This window comes from Sorex fumeus, unplaced genomic scaffold, assembly GCF_029834395.1.
Source record: "Sorex fumeus unplaced genomic scaffold, SorFum_2.1 ptg000127l, whole genome shotgun sequence".
Lineage (NCBI taxonomy): Eukaryota > Metazoa > Chordata > Mammalia > Eulipotyphla > Soricidae > Sorex > Sorex fumeus.
This window is the reverse complement of record NW_026606184.1, coordinates 587,207-599,343: the sequence shown is the minus strand read 5'-3', so window position 1 is coordinate 599,343 and position 12,137 is coordinate 587,207. Positions and strand designations below refer to the sequence as shown.

At 62.4% G+C, this 12,137-nt stretch overlaps 2 protein-coding genes across 2 annotated transcripts in view; both read right to left on the bottom strand.

Annotated features, from left to right (window-relative positions):
* Nucleotides 1-2,159, bottom strand: part of ATF6 (activating transcription factor 6) — a 32,604-nt gene extending 30,445 nt beyond the window's left edge. The window contains exons 1-2 of the mRNA XM_056137768.1: nucleotides 2,035-2,159; nucleotides 1,606-1,682 (exon numbers count right to left, since the gene is read on the bottom strand). Of these exons, the coding sequence (XP_055993743.1) occupies nucleotides 1,606-1,682; nucleotides 2,035-2,065 (108 nt within the window). The 5' untranslated portion in view covers nucleotides 2,066-2,159. The remainder of the gene's footprint in view (nucleotides 1-1,605; nucleotides 1,683-2,034) is intronic.
* A 4,164-nt stretch (nucleotides 2,160-6,323) lies between these two features.
* Nucleotides 6,324-10,839, bottom strand: DUSP12 (dual specificity phosphatase 12). The gene is made up of 6 exons (XM_056137775.1): nucleotides 10,505-10,839; nucleotides 9,192-9,305; nucleotides 8,980-9,098; nucleotides 8,066-8,162; nucleotides 7,714-7,900; nucleotides 6,324-6,657 (listed from the first exon to the last, which is right to left on the bottom strand). Exons 1-6 carry the CDS (start codon nucleotides 10,822-10,824, stop codon nucleotides 6,493-6,495), a joined length of 1,002 nt encoding a protein of 333 aa, XP_055993750.1. The 5' UTR covers nucleotides 10,825-10,839; the 3' UTR covers nucleotides 6,324-6,492.
* Nucleotides 10,840-12,137: the final 1,298 nt, after the last annotated feature.

The following is a 12,137-nucleotide window of genomic DNA, read 5'->3' as shown; positions in this document are numbered from 1 at the left end:
CAGCAATGATTAACAATCCCTCCGTCACCGTTGTCTAGAAAAAACACTAGCATTTCAAAACGTCCAGGATGCAGCTGAGTTTCACTGAGAACGGAAGAGAAGGGGAGGGGGGAACTGCTTCCTTATCAGACGGCGCTTCATTGAGCAAATATTGATGCAGGTGATCTACGGAGACGTGAGGACAGTCACGTGCGTTGGGGACCACTCCTTCTCAAGCTTCTGTCTGGGCTTCCACCTCGCTCGAATCTACTATCAAAACTTTAAAATCCTGGGGCCAGAGCTGGACTAGTGTCCAGCGGGGAAGGTGTTCGCCTTGCACGCAGCTGACCCGGGTTCGATCCCCGGCATCCCATTTGGTCCCCAGAGCACCACAGGGAGTGACTCCCGAGTACAGAGCCAGGAGTAGCAAGCCCTGAGCATCGCCAGGTGTGACCCCAAATGCCACTGTCACTGTCACTGTCCTCCCGTTGTTCATCGATTCGCTCGAACAGGCCCAGTAACCTTGTGAGACTTGTTACTGTGTCTGGCATATGGAATACGTCACGGGGAGCTTGCCAGGCTTTGCCAAGTGGGTGAGATCCTCTTGGTAGCTTGCCGGGCTCTCCGAGAGGGGCGGAGGAATCGAACTCGGGTTTGTGGCGTGCAAGGCAAACGCCCTCCCCGCTGTGCTATCGCTCCACCCCAAATGCCAAAAAAATCAAAACAAAATAAAAAAACTTTTAAGCCTGGCAACTGTGTCATTTCAGAAGCCTCCAACTCTGCAAGCTTTCTGCATCAGCACCAAGATGCCTGGGTTCCAGGCTCCCCGTAACCACGTCCCTGTGGGCATAGCCCAGAGCAGTGAGGGCTCACTCAGCACCCAGTACCAGGGATGAGCCCGGGGGCCTCCTGGGTGCAAAGCAGCCCAAGGAGGTCCCCTGGCCCCCCCGGCACTGACTTCAGCCCAGAAGAGACTGTGTGGTCCAGGGCTTCCAGCCTGATCGCTGCTCCCGGGTGGTCTTGGACCTGCAGAGTCAAGGCGACCCCAGGCCACATCCCCAGCACCCTGCAGGGCACCGGGCACCACCCAGACTCAGGGGAGGGCCCTGAGCATCTCTCCTCGCGTGGACTCCGGCCAGAAAGGAAAAGCCACGGGCTGTCCCCTCGGACCCGGCCTGGGAGGAGGGTCTCGGAGGCCAACGGGGAGGGTCAGCTCCACGCTCCGCTCGCTTCACTCCGCTTTCAATGCTGCAGTTCCCCGGGCGGGATGCGACGACCCCCCTGGACCCCCGATCATCCCCGGTGCCTAGTGACCCTCCCTGGCCACCCGTAGTGCCCAGGGCTGCCCGATCGACCGTCCCCGCTGCCCCTGCCGGCCAAGTGCCTCGTGACCCTCCCCGGGGTCACCCGTGGTGTCCAGGGCTGCCCGATCGACCGTCCCCGCTGCCCCTGCCGGCCAAGTGCCTAGTGACCCTCCCCGGGGTCACCCGTGGTGTCCAGGGCTGCCCGATCGACCGTCCCCGCTGCCCCTGCCGGCCAAGTGCCTCGTGACCCTCCCCGGGGTCACCCGTGGTGTCCAGGGCCGGGCAGCGGCACAGCTGCGAGCTGACCCTCGGGGTCACTTACATATGGCTCGGTCCCCGCGTCCAGCTGGGGGTCCTCGGCCTCGGGGAAGTAGCCGAGCTCGGCGAACAGGGCGGAGTCTGGGGGGACAGAGGGGCGCGAGCGGTCACTACTGCGGGGAGAACCTTCCAGACGCGGCAGGCGCGGGGGGCGGGGACCCCCTGCCGCCTCCTGCTGGACATCGGGGCCGGACAGGGACACCCCGGGGGCACCACCGGAGGGGTCCGGCGGGGGGACACGCCGGGGTCGCCCGCGGACAGGGCCGGGACGGCGCCCGGGGGTCGCCCGGGGACCTGGGGGCGGCCCGGGGTCACGCCGGGGCCCGCGCCCGGGGGTCGCGCGGGGCTTGTCAGGGGCTACGCGGGGGCCCGCGCCCCGCAGGGAATGGACCGAGGGGCTCGCCGGGACCCCCGACCCGTCCGGCCCGCTCACCCCACTCCTCGTCCGGCCTCGGGGGCTCCATGGCGCCGCCGCGCCCGCCGGACCCCGCAGACACCTGCGCGTTCCCGGAAGCGAGGCGGAAGGACGGCGGCCGGCGGCGGCCAAACTCCCCCCGGCGCAGCTGCGACGGCGGCCGGCGGGGGCCAAACTTCTTGCGGGCGCAGCTGCGACGGCGGCCGCCGGGGAACAAACTTTTTGCGGGCGCAGCTACGACGGCGGCCGGCGGGGAACAAATTTTTTGCGGGCGCAGCGGCGACGGCGGCCGCCGGGGGACAAACTTTTTGCAGGCGCAGCGGCGACGGCGGCCGCCGGGGGACAAACCTCCTCGCAACGCGTTCTGGGGCCGCGGAGCTCCGGGCTCGGATGCTCGGGTCTCGCCGCGCTGATGCAACTCGAGGCAAGTTTTCCAGCGCCCGGAGCTCCGCCTCGGGGCGCGCAGATCCCACCCCCGGGCAACACGGGGAGACCCCAGCGCCCTCCCGGACGCGCTGGGGGACCCGGGCCGGGGGCAGAGCCGGCCGCGCCCTGGGCACCCCGCTAGCCCCGCTCCCTCGCCCGCCAGGAGCAGCCCCCCACTAGATAACCCGCTTCCCGGGGGGCGCCCGCGAATGGCCCCAAAGTCCCCGCGGGGCTCGCTCAGGTTGGGGATCGGGGGGCGCGACCCCCTTCCCGGGCGTCCAGGGGGCAACCCGCCTCGCACTAGGACCCGGCGGCCGCCGCGGACCCAAACCGACCCCCGGGCGCCCAGCGACCCCCGTTACTGCCCGTTACTGTCCCTCGGGGGGCACCAACAGGAATGATGATGCTGATGACAGGCTGGACCAGGGGTGAACCCTGAGCACCGCGGGTGCTACGCCAAGATAATGATGCTAATGACAGTCAGAGCCAGGAGTGAGCCCTGAGCACCCATGGGTGCTGGTCCCAAACAGGAATCATGCTAATGATAGAGCCAGGAGTGAGCCCTGAGCACTGCAGGGTGCAACCCCGAAACCAAAATAATGATGGGAATGACAGTCAGGGCCAGGAGTGAGGCCTGAGCACCCATGGGTGTGGCCCCAAACAGGAATGATGATACTAATGACAGCCAGGAGTGAGTCCTAAGCACCGCTGGGTGGACCCCAAAAGCAAAATAATGATAATAACAGAGCCAGGAGTGAGCCCTGAGCAACAATGTATCTGATCCAAAAATAATAATAATAATAATAATAATGACAGTCAGAGCCAGGAGTGAGCTCTGAGCACCACAGGTGTGACCCAAAAACAAAAAAAAAATGACAATCAGAGCCAGGAGTGAGGCCCGAGCACTGATGGATGTGACCCCAAAACAAAAAAGAAATAATGATAATGACAATCAGAGCTAGGACTAAGCTCCAAGCACCACGGGTGTGACCCCAAAACAAGAAATGATAACAATCAGAGCCAGGAGTGAGTTCTGAGCACCACAGGTGTGACCTGAAAACAAAAACAAAAAAATGATAACAGGGGCTGGAGCGATAGCACAGCGGGGAGGGCGTTTGCTTTGCACGCGGCCGACCCGGGTTCGATTCCCAGCATCCCATAGGGTCCCCCGAGCACCGCCAGGAGTAACTCCTGAGTGCAGAGCCAGGAGGAGCCCCTGTGCATCGCCAGGTGTGACGCAAAAACCAAAAAAAAAAAAAAGCAATAATAAAAAATAATAATAAAGTGACTAATAATAATAACTAAAAAGTGCAGATTCTTCTCACCGCCCCAAGCCAAGCTCTGCTCTCCTAGCCGTTCCCCTCCGACCAATTTCTACTTGGAATTTGAAAGAATTCCTGCAGCCGCTTCCCACCCCAGCTCCCTTTCTCAAGCACAAGTTCAGATGCATGCACGCAGTGGGTTGAGGGCATTGCTTTAGGGACACAGAGCCTTCAAACATCTCTTCCTGCGCCAGTATTTTTTTTGGTCCAGTTTCTCGAGCTTGGGAGTCACCCCTAGCAGTGCTCAGGGGTTACTCCTGGCTCTGTCCTCAGGGATACGGGGTTCCAAGTGTCCACCGCAAACGCCCTAGTCGCTGTAGTAGTGATCCAGTCCCCTGCAGTATTTTTTGATCTAAGTGCTTTATCTGTTAGATCACAGAATTTTTTTTTTTTTGGCTTTTTGGGTCACACCCGGAGACGCACAGGGGTTCCTCCTGGCTCTGCACTCAGGAATTACTCCTGGCGGTGCTCGGGGGACCCTATGGGATGCTGGGAATCAAACCCGGGTTGGCCACGTGCAAGGCAAACGCCCTCTCCGCTGGGCTATCACTCCAGCCCTCAGATCACAGGTTTTTTTGTTTTTTTCCCCTCTTTTTTTCATTTCCCCATTGATGGGTACTTACAATTTTTTTTTAACAGAAACTTGCACATGCTAAGTCTGTGTTCTGTTCTTTTTATATTTTTTTATTTATTTTTGCTTTTTGAATCACACCCAGCGATGCTCAGGGGTTATTCCTGGCTCTGCACTCAGGAATTACCCCGGCGGTGCTCGGGGGACCATATGGGATGCTGGGAATCAAACCCGGGTCGGCCGCGTGCAAAGCAAACGCCCTCCCCGCTGTGCTATCGCTCCAGCCCCTTACAATGCTTTTTCTTTTTTTTCCTTTGGTGGTACTGCATGGCGGAACCCTGAATCTCAACACACAAGGCAGTGCTCTGTCACTGCATCTCGAACCTGAACCGACGTCTTCATACTGTGTGCTGGGTATGAAGTAAGTCGGAGTAGTAAGATGTGCCCCATTACACTTTGTAGCACAGGGTAGCTGTCCACAGTCTCAGCACCACTGGCAGGGAGCAGCCCTTTCTGTGCGTTTCCTGCCACTGCTAAAATGTCTTTTTTGATTCCCTGGAAATGTTAATAGGTACTGCCTGAAGAAGGGAGCACCAAATAAAGGGTGTTGGGAGGATCCTCCCAGGATGGGAGAAGCATGCTGAAAGTAGACTATAGACCGAACATGATTGCCACTCAATGCCTCTTTTGCAAACCACAGCACCCAAGAGGAGAGAGAGAACAAAAGGGAGTGCCCTGCCACGAGGCAGGGTGGGATGGGGGGATGAGGGGTGGGAGGGATACTGGGATCCGTGGTGGTGGGAAATGGGCACTGGTGGAGGGATGGGTACTTGATCCTTGTATAATTGAAACCCAAGCACGAAAATTTGTAAGTCTACAACTGCACCTCATGGTGTGTCACTAATAAAAATCACTGTCCTCCCGTTGTTCATCGATTTGCTCGAGCGGGCCCAGTAACGTCCCCATCATGAGACTTGTTGTTACTGTGTCTGGCATATCAAATACGCCACGGGGAGCTTGCCAGGCTCTGCCGTGCGGGCGAGATACTCTCGGGAGCTTGCCGGGCTCTCCGAGAGGGGCGGAGGAATCGAACCCGGCTCGGCCGGGCTGGCCGCGCACAAGGCAAGCGCCTTACCGCTGTGCTATGGGTGCTGCCTGATTACCTTGCATTTCCCCTTCTGGTTGCTGCTGGGTCCACTCTTACCTGCTAGAGCGTCTGCTACCCGGTCTCCCTTCTCTCTCTGACGACCCACTCAGGACACCAGCTGCTCAAAGCCGGTTTCTGAGGCGGGAAGGGGCCTGCACTCCGGAGGGGCCCCGGAGACCCTCAGTGGCACAGACCCAGCTGAGACTGGGGGGTGGGCAGAAGTTCTTCCTAACAGATCAAGCGAGATCAGAGTGAGAGGCAGAACCTGGCAATGATGCCTGGACCTCCAGTGAGACCCCTGCCCACCCCGTGCCTGTGCCCATGCGGCCTGGAATGACTTGGCCAGGCAGATCAGGACATCTCTCTCTCTCACTGCTTCTCATGATCCTGGGGCTGCGACCAGGTACTCTCCGGCGGCGTGTATGGGGGAACTTGCCCCCCAGTTCCCATCAGAGGAGAGTTTTGGAAGGGGGTCGTAGCACCGTCCTCCCGTTGTTCATCGATTTGCTGGAGCAGGCACCAGTAACGCCTCCATTGTGAGACTTCTTGTTACTTTTTTTTTTTTCCCCTTTTTGGGTCACACCCAGCGATGCTCAGGGCTGACTCCCGACTCATGCACTCAGGAATCACTCCTGGCGGTGCTCGGGGGACCCTAGGGGATGCTGGGAATCGAACCCGGGTCGGCTGCGTGCAAGGCAACCACCCTACCCGCTGTGCTATCGCTCTACCCCTGGGGATAGTAAATGAAACAACAAAAAAAAAAACACGGCAATTTTCATTTGTGTTACGAGATGTGGAGATCCAGTTGCCGACTCAGTTTAAAATCAGAAACAAGAGAGACGGGCTTTCACCATCCAGTCGCCCCGTCCATGTGGCCACGGATTTGGTGTCCACGAAAAGCGCCTGCCCGCGTGGCAGCAGTTCCAAGTCCAGCTCCCAGGCCGGGCCACGGGTGGTGGGGGAGCCGGGATCCCCAGAGTCCTTCCTTCCCCGCAGCCCGGCGCCCGTCACTAGCTGGGCTCCCCCGTCGGCGGCCCCGGGGCCGGCAGCTGTCTCATCTCATCCACTCGGTTCTTGTGGATCTGGAAGGCGGGCGTGACCCAGCGGCCGCAGGAGCACTGTTCCCCGCACCAGTTGAAGGAGCCCAACTTGGCCTTGCACTTGGGACAAAGCAGCTGCAAGAGGGGGGCGGGGGGGAGAGTCAGCCTCACCCACGTCCCGAGATGCAGTGGCAGCCCCCAGAGCGAGCGTGACGTGCAGGAAGGGGTGGCTGGGATGGGACAGGACGCCCACGTTACCCGGGGAGTGGGGTGTGTGTGTGTGCGTGTGTGTGTGTGGGTGGGGGGGGGTCTACGCTTTTGTGGGGCCGGAGAGACAGCACAGTGGGAGGGCGTTGGCCTTGCACGCGGCCGACCCGGGTTCGATCCCCGGCATCTTACTGGGTCCCCCTGAGCACCGCCAGGAGTGATTCCTGAGTGCAGAGCCAGGAGTCAGCCCTGAGCATCGCAGGGTGGGACCCAAAAGGGAGGAGGAGGAGGAGGAGGAGGAGGAGAAGAGTCATGGGACTGGACAGGCTATCTATCCAGCAGGGAGGGCGTTTGCCTTGCACGCAGTCGACCCGGGTTCGATTCCCGGCATCCCATAGGGTCCCCCGAGCACCGTAAGGAGTGATTCCTGAGTGCAGAGCCAGGAGTCAGCTCTGAGCATTGCCGGGTGGGACCCAAAAACAGGAAGGAAGGGAGGGAGGGAGGGAGGGAGGGAGGAAGGGAGGGAGGGAGGAAGTTTTCAATAAATCTATACCAATTCATTTAGGTTAATAATTCTCTCATGGGTTGTTTTGGGTTTTAGTTTTTGTTTTGGGTCACACCCGGCGACGCTCAGGGCTGACTCCCGGCTCTGCACTCAGGAATCACTCCTGGCGGTGCTCAGGGGACCCTATGGGATGCCGGGAATCGAACCCAGGTCGGCCGCGCCCTCTGTGCTATCGCTCTGGCCCCCAAGTGTTTTAAATAATATTTCCGGGGTGCCAGACTGCGTCCTGGGCATCCGACTTGCAGAGTGACTTGCTGTTTCTCCCAGCAGGCTCTACGGGAATGGTCTGTTTTGGCCGGATCCCCGTCTACACCCGCATACTGACAGGTGGCGTGGTGCAGGGGGCCCAGAGACGGGTCAGGGTCAGGCAGGAAAACCACAGAGGGACAGACGCGGGGTGCCGGGACCGGGGGGCTCACCTGGCCGTCCAGCACCCCCAGGAGGGCCGGCTGCATCCACTGCACAGGTTCGATGAAATGGGAAGTGCACTGGGCGGGACCCCCGGGGGTCAGCGCGCCAAGCACGGCCCCCCTCTTGTGGGCGAAGGCCAGGGCACCGCTGCCCTCACTGTGGCCCAGGACGCTGGACCTCTGGAACAGCGCGCGCCTGCAGGGGTGAGAGGGACGCTGGGCTGAGTGCCCCCACCCATGGCTGCCACCCCCAGCTCGGACACTGTCGCTCCCCACTGCTCCCCGCAGCCCACGGTCACCGGGCAGGATGCAAGAACATTCCAGAGGCTGCCAGAACGTTCCAGAGGCTGCCAGAACTCACCTGCATTTCCGGCACCTGTAGAGCGCCTGGTCCGGCCGGTCCTGACGTGAAGCACTGGGGTCAGCGGCAAAGAGCTCTGGGGGCAGGTGCCGCAGCTCTGGGGGGCACGGTGGGATCAGGCCGCGAAGCCCCCCGCCAGGGCAGGGGCCCGGAATTCCACAGCCCGGGAGAGGAAGTCGGACACTGCGGCCAGTCCACGGAGACAGACCCCACGGGGACGGACCCCAGCCCACAGAGACAGATCCTAGGCCAAAGGGATGGACCCCAGCCCACAGGGGCAGACCCCAGCCCACGGAGATGGACCCCAGCCCACAAGATGGACCCCAGCCCACGGGGACGGACCCCAACCCATGGAGACGCATCCAAGCCCATGAGACAGACCCCACCCAACGGGGATGGACCCCAGCCCACAGAAACAGATCCTAGGCCAAAGGGACGGACCCCAGCCCACAGGGGCAGACCCCAGTCCACGGAGATGGACCCCAGCCCACAAGATGGACCCCAGCCCACGGGGACGGACCCCAACCCATGGAGATGCATCCAAGCCCATGAGACAGACCCCAGCCAACGGGGACGAACCCCAGCCAACGAGATGGACCCCAGCCCACAAGATGGACCCCAGCCCACGGGGATGGACCCCAACCCATGGAGACGGATCCAAGCCCATGAGACAGACCCCAGCCAACGGGGATGGACCCCAGCCCACAGAAACAGATCCTAGGCCAAAGGGACGGACCCCAGCCCACAGGGACAGACCCCAGCCCACAGAGATGGACCCCAGCCCACAAGATGGACCCCAGCCCACGGGGACGGACCCCTGTCCACTGGACGCAGCCACTTCCTGCCGCCCCCCCACCCCCCACATCGGGCCCTGGGCAGGAAAAATGCCCCCCACAGCTGCCATAGCCGCCTACCTGGGTACTTCTCGGTCAGTTTCTGCAGGCGGTACTGCTTGTAAAGGATGCTGGCCGTGTCCACCTCACAGCCCATGGCCTGGTACAGCTTCAGCTGCGCCTCGAAGCCCTCGTTCATCCTGCGCAGAAACTCTCCCTCCATCTCCCTCTCTCTCTCCCTCTCTCTCCCCCCCTCCTCCCTTCCTCCCTGACAGCATCACCCAGGCACTCACTTGGCCTCTGGTTTCAGAGCCTGGAGTTCAGCGTAGGCCACCTCAAAGGGCAGCTTCTCGGTCTTCATGAGAAACGCGGTCACGACGGCCACACTCCGACTGACCCCCGCGTGGCTGGAGGAGACCGAGAAGATGAGACCCACAGGAACGATCGGACCCTGCCCCAGACACCACCATGCACCCCCCACCCCCACCCCGCGGCCCATCAGGGAGCCCGAAACCCAGAGGGCAGATGGGAGCGGTGCTGACCCTGCATGTGCCCAGCCGGGTTCCACCCGCAGCACCCCAGAGGGTCCCTGACACAGAGCCAGGATGCCCGGCTCGTCCCCAGGATGCCAGATCCTGGTCCCCAGATGCTGAGGGGTCCCCGGACGGCTGAGACCACAGTCCCCAATGCTGAGATGCTGCTCCCCAAAAAACAAAATCCTGATGGCCGAGACCCCGGTTCTCCGGGGATGCCAAGACCCTAGTCCCCCTGGGATGCCAAGGACCCTGTCCCTGGATGCTGAGACCTTCGTCCCCAGATGCCCTGCCTGTCCCTGGGATGCTGAGACCCTCGTCTCCGGGTGCCCACCCCATCCCTGAGATGCTGAGACCCCTGCTCCCAGATGCCCAGCCTGTCCCTGGGATGCTGAGACCCCCAGTCCCCGGGTGCCCACACCATCCCTGGGGTGCTCATCTCCGGGTGTCCAGCCCGTTCTCAGATGCCCAGGCTGTCCCTGGGATGCTAAGACCCCCGTCCCCAGATGCCCACCCCGGCCCCCATCTGCCCAGCCCATCCCTGGGATGCTGAGACCCTCGTGCCCGGGTATCCAACCTGTCCTTGGGATACTGAGACCCCCATCATCAGGTGCCCACCCCATCCCTGGGATGCTGAGACCCTTGTCTCCAAGTGCCCCGCCCCTCCCTAGGATGCTGAGAGCCCCGTCCCCAGACGCCCAGGCTGTCCCTGGGATACTGAGACCCCCCGTCCCCGGGAGTCCAGCCCGTTCCCAAATGCCCAGCCTGTCCCTGGGATGCTGAGACCCCCAGTCCCCGGGTGCCCACCCCATCCCTGGGATGCTGAGACCCTCGTCTCTGGGTGCCCAGCCCCTCCCTGGGATGCTAAGACCCCAGTCCCCGGGTGCCCACCCTGTCCCTGGGGTGCTCATCTCCGGGTGTCCAGCCCGTTCCCAGATGCCCAGGCTGTCCCTGGGATACTGAGACCCCCGTTCCCGGGTGCCCACCCCATCCCTGGGATGCTGAGACCCTCGTCCCCGGGAGTCCACCCCGTCCCCGCTGCCCACCCCCCGGGTCCCCCCGACGCCGCTGACCAGTGCACCAGCGCGGCGCGGCCGTCGGCGCGGGCCCCGAGCAGGAAGGCCACGCAGCGGTCCAGCTGGCTGAGCAGGTCGGCCTCGGGGCTGTCCAGCGCCGCCACGAACAGTGTCCGCAGCCCCAGGCCCGCGGCGCCGGGGGTCCAGGCCGGCGGCTGCGCGTCCACCGACAGCACGGCCGCGATGCCCGCCTCTTGCAGGCCGCCCGGCTCCGCCACGGCCGCGCCCAGGAACAGCCCGGGCCGCACCTGCAGCCCCTGCGGCCCCTGCGACCCCCGCGCCCCGCGCCCCGCGCCCCCCGAGCCCGCCTGCAGCATGGGCACCACCGAGCGGGCGGGCTAGAGCGGCCTCCCCCGCGCCGCCCGCAGCCCGGGCACCACCGAGCGGGCGGGCTAGAGCGGCCTCCCCCGCGCCGCCTGCAGCCCGGGCACCACCGAGCGGGAGGGCTAGAGCGGCCTCCCCCGCGCCGCCTGCAGCCTGGGCACCACCGAGCGGGAGGGCTAGAGCGGCCTCCCCCGCGCCGCCTGCAGCCCGGGCACCACCGAGCGGGCGGGCTAGAGCGGCCTCCCCCGCGCCGCCTGCAGCCCGGGCACCACCGAGCGGGCGAGCTAGAGCGGCCTCCCCCGCGCCGCCTGCAGCCTGGGCACCACCGAGCGGGCGGGCTAGAGCGGCCTCCCTCTACCACCCCGCGCCGCCTGCAGCATGGCCACCACCGAGCGGGCGGGCTAGAGCGGCCTCCCCCGCGCCGCCTGCAGCCCGGGCACCACCGAGCGGGCGGGCTAGAGCGGCCTCCCCCGCGCCGCCTGCAGCCTGGGCACCACCGAGCGGCGCGGGCTAGAGCGGCCCTTCTCTGGCGGCCCGCGCGCGCCACTGCAGGCTCGGAGGACCGCAGAGGTGCGCACCCCCCCCCCCCCCCACTCAGTGGGAAAACATCTTCACTCACAAAGGCAACTTGCATCTGTTGCAAAGAAGTAAGGAGGGTCCAGATCACTGAGACCTCTGATGAGCTTTATATGAAGACAAACTTAAATCACTGGATGCATGCCATCCTTTTATGCCTTTTAAGCAAATTTTTTTTTTTTTTTTTTTTGCTTTTTTGGGTCACACCCGGCAATGCACAGGGGTTGCTCCTGGCTCTGCACTCAGGAATCACTCCTGGCGGTGCTCGGGGGACCCTATGGGATGCTGGGAATCGAACCCGGGTTGGCCGCGTGCAAGCTGTGCTATTGCTCCAGCCCCAAACTTCATTTTTTTAAGATTTTTTTTTTCCAGTGCCACAGCCAGCGGTACTTAGGGCTTAAGTCCTTCCTGGCAGGGCTCAGAGGGACCCTAAGTAGGGCTGGGGATGAACCCAGATCGATCGTGTGCAAAGCAAATACCTTAACCTCTGTCCTCTCTGTGTGCATGTGTGTGCGTGCGTGTGTGTGTGTGTGTGTGTGTGTGTGTTTTAATGCTTATGAATCTCTTTAAATTTCTTCTCTTGGGTGGGTGGGGGGGGGTGCTGGGATCATTGGTGGTGGAGAATGGGCACTGGTGGAGGGGTGGGTACTCGATCATTGTATAACTGAAACCCAAGCACAAGAATTTGTAAGTCTACAACTGTATCTCATGGTGTCTCACTAATAATTTT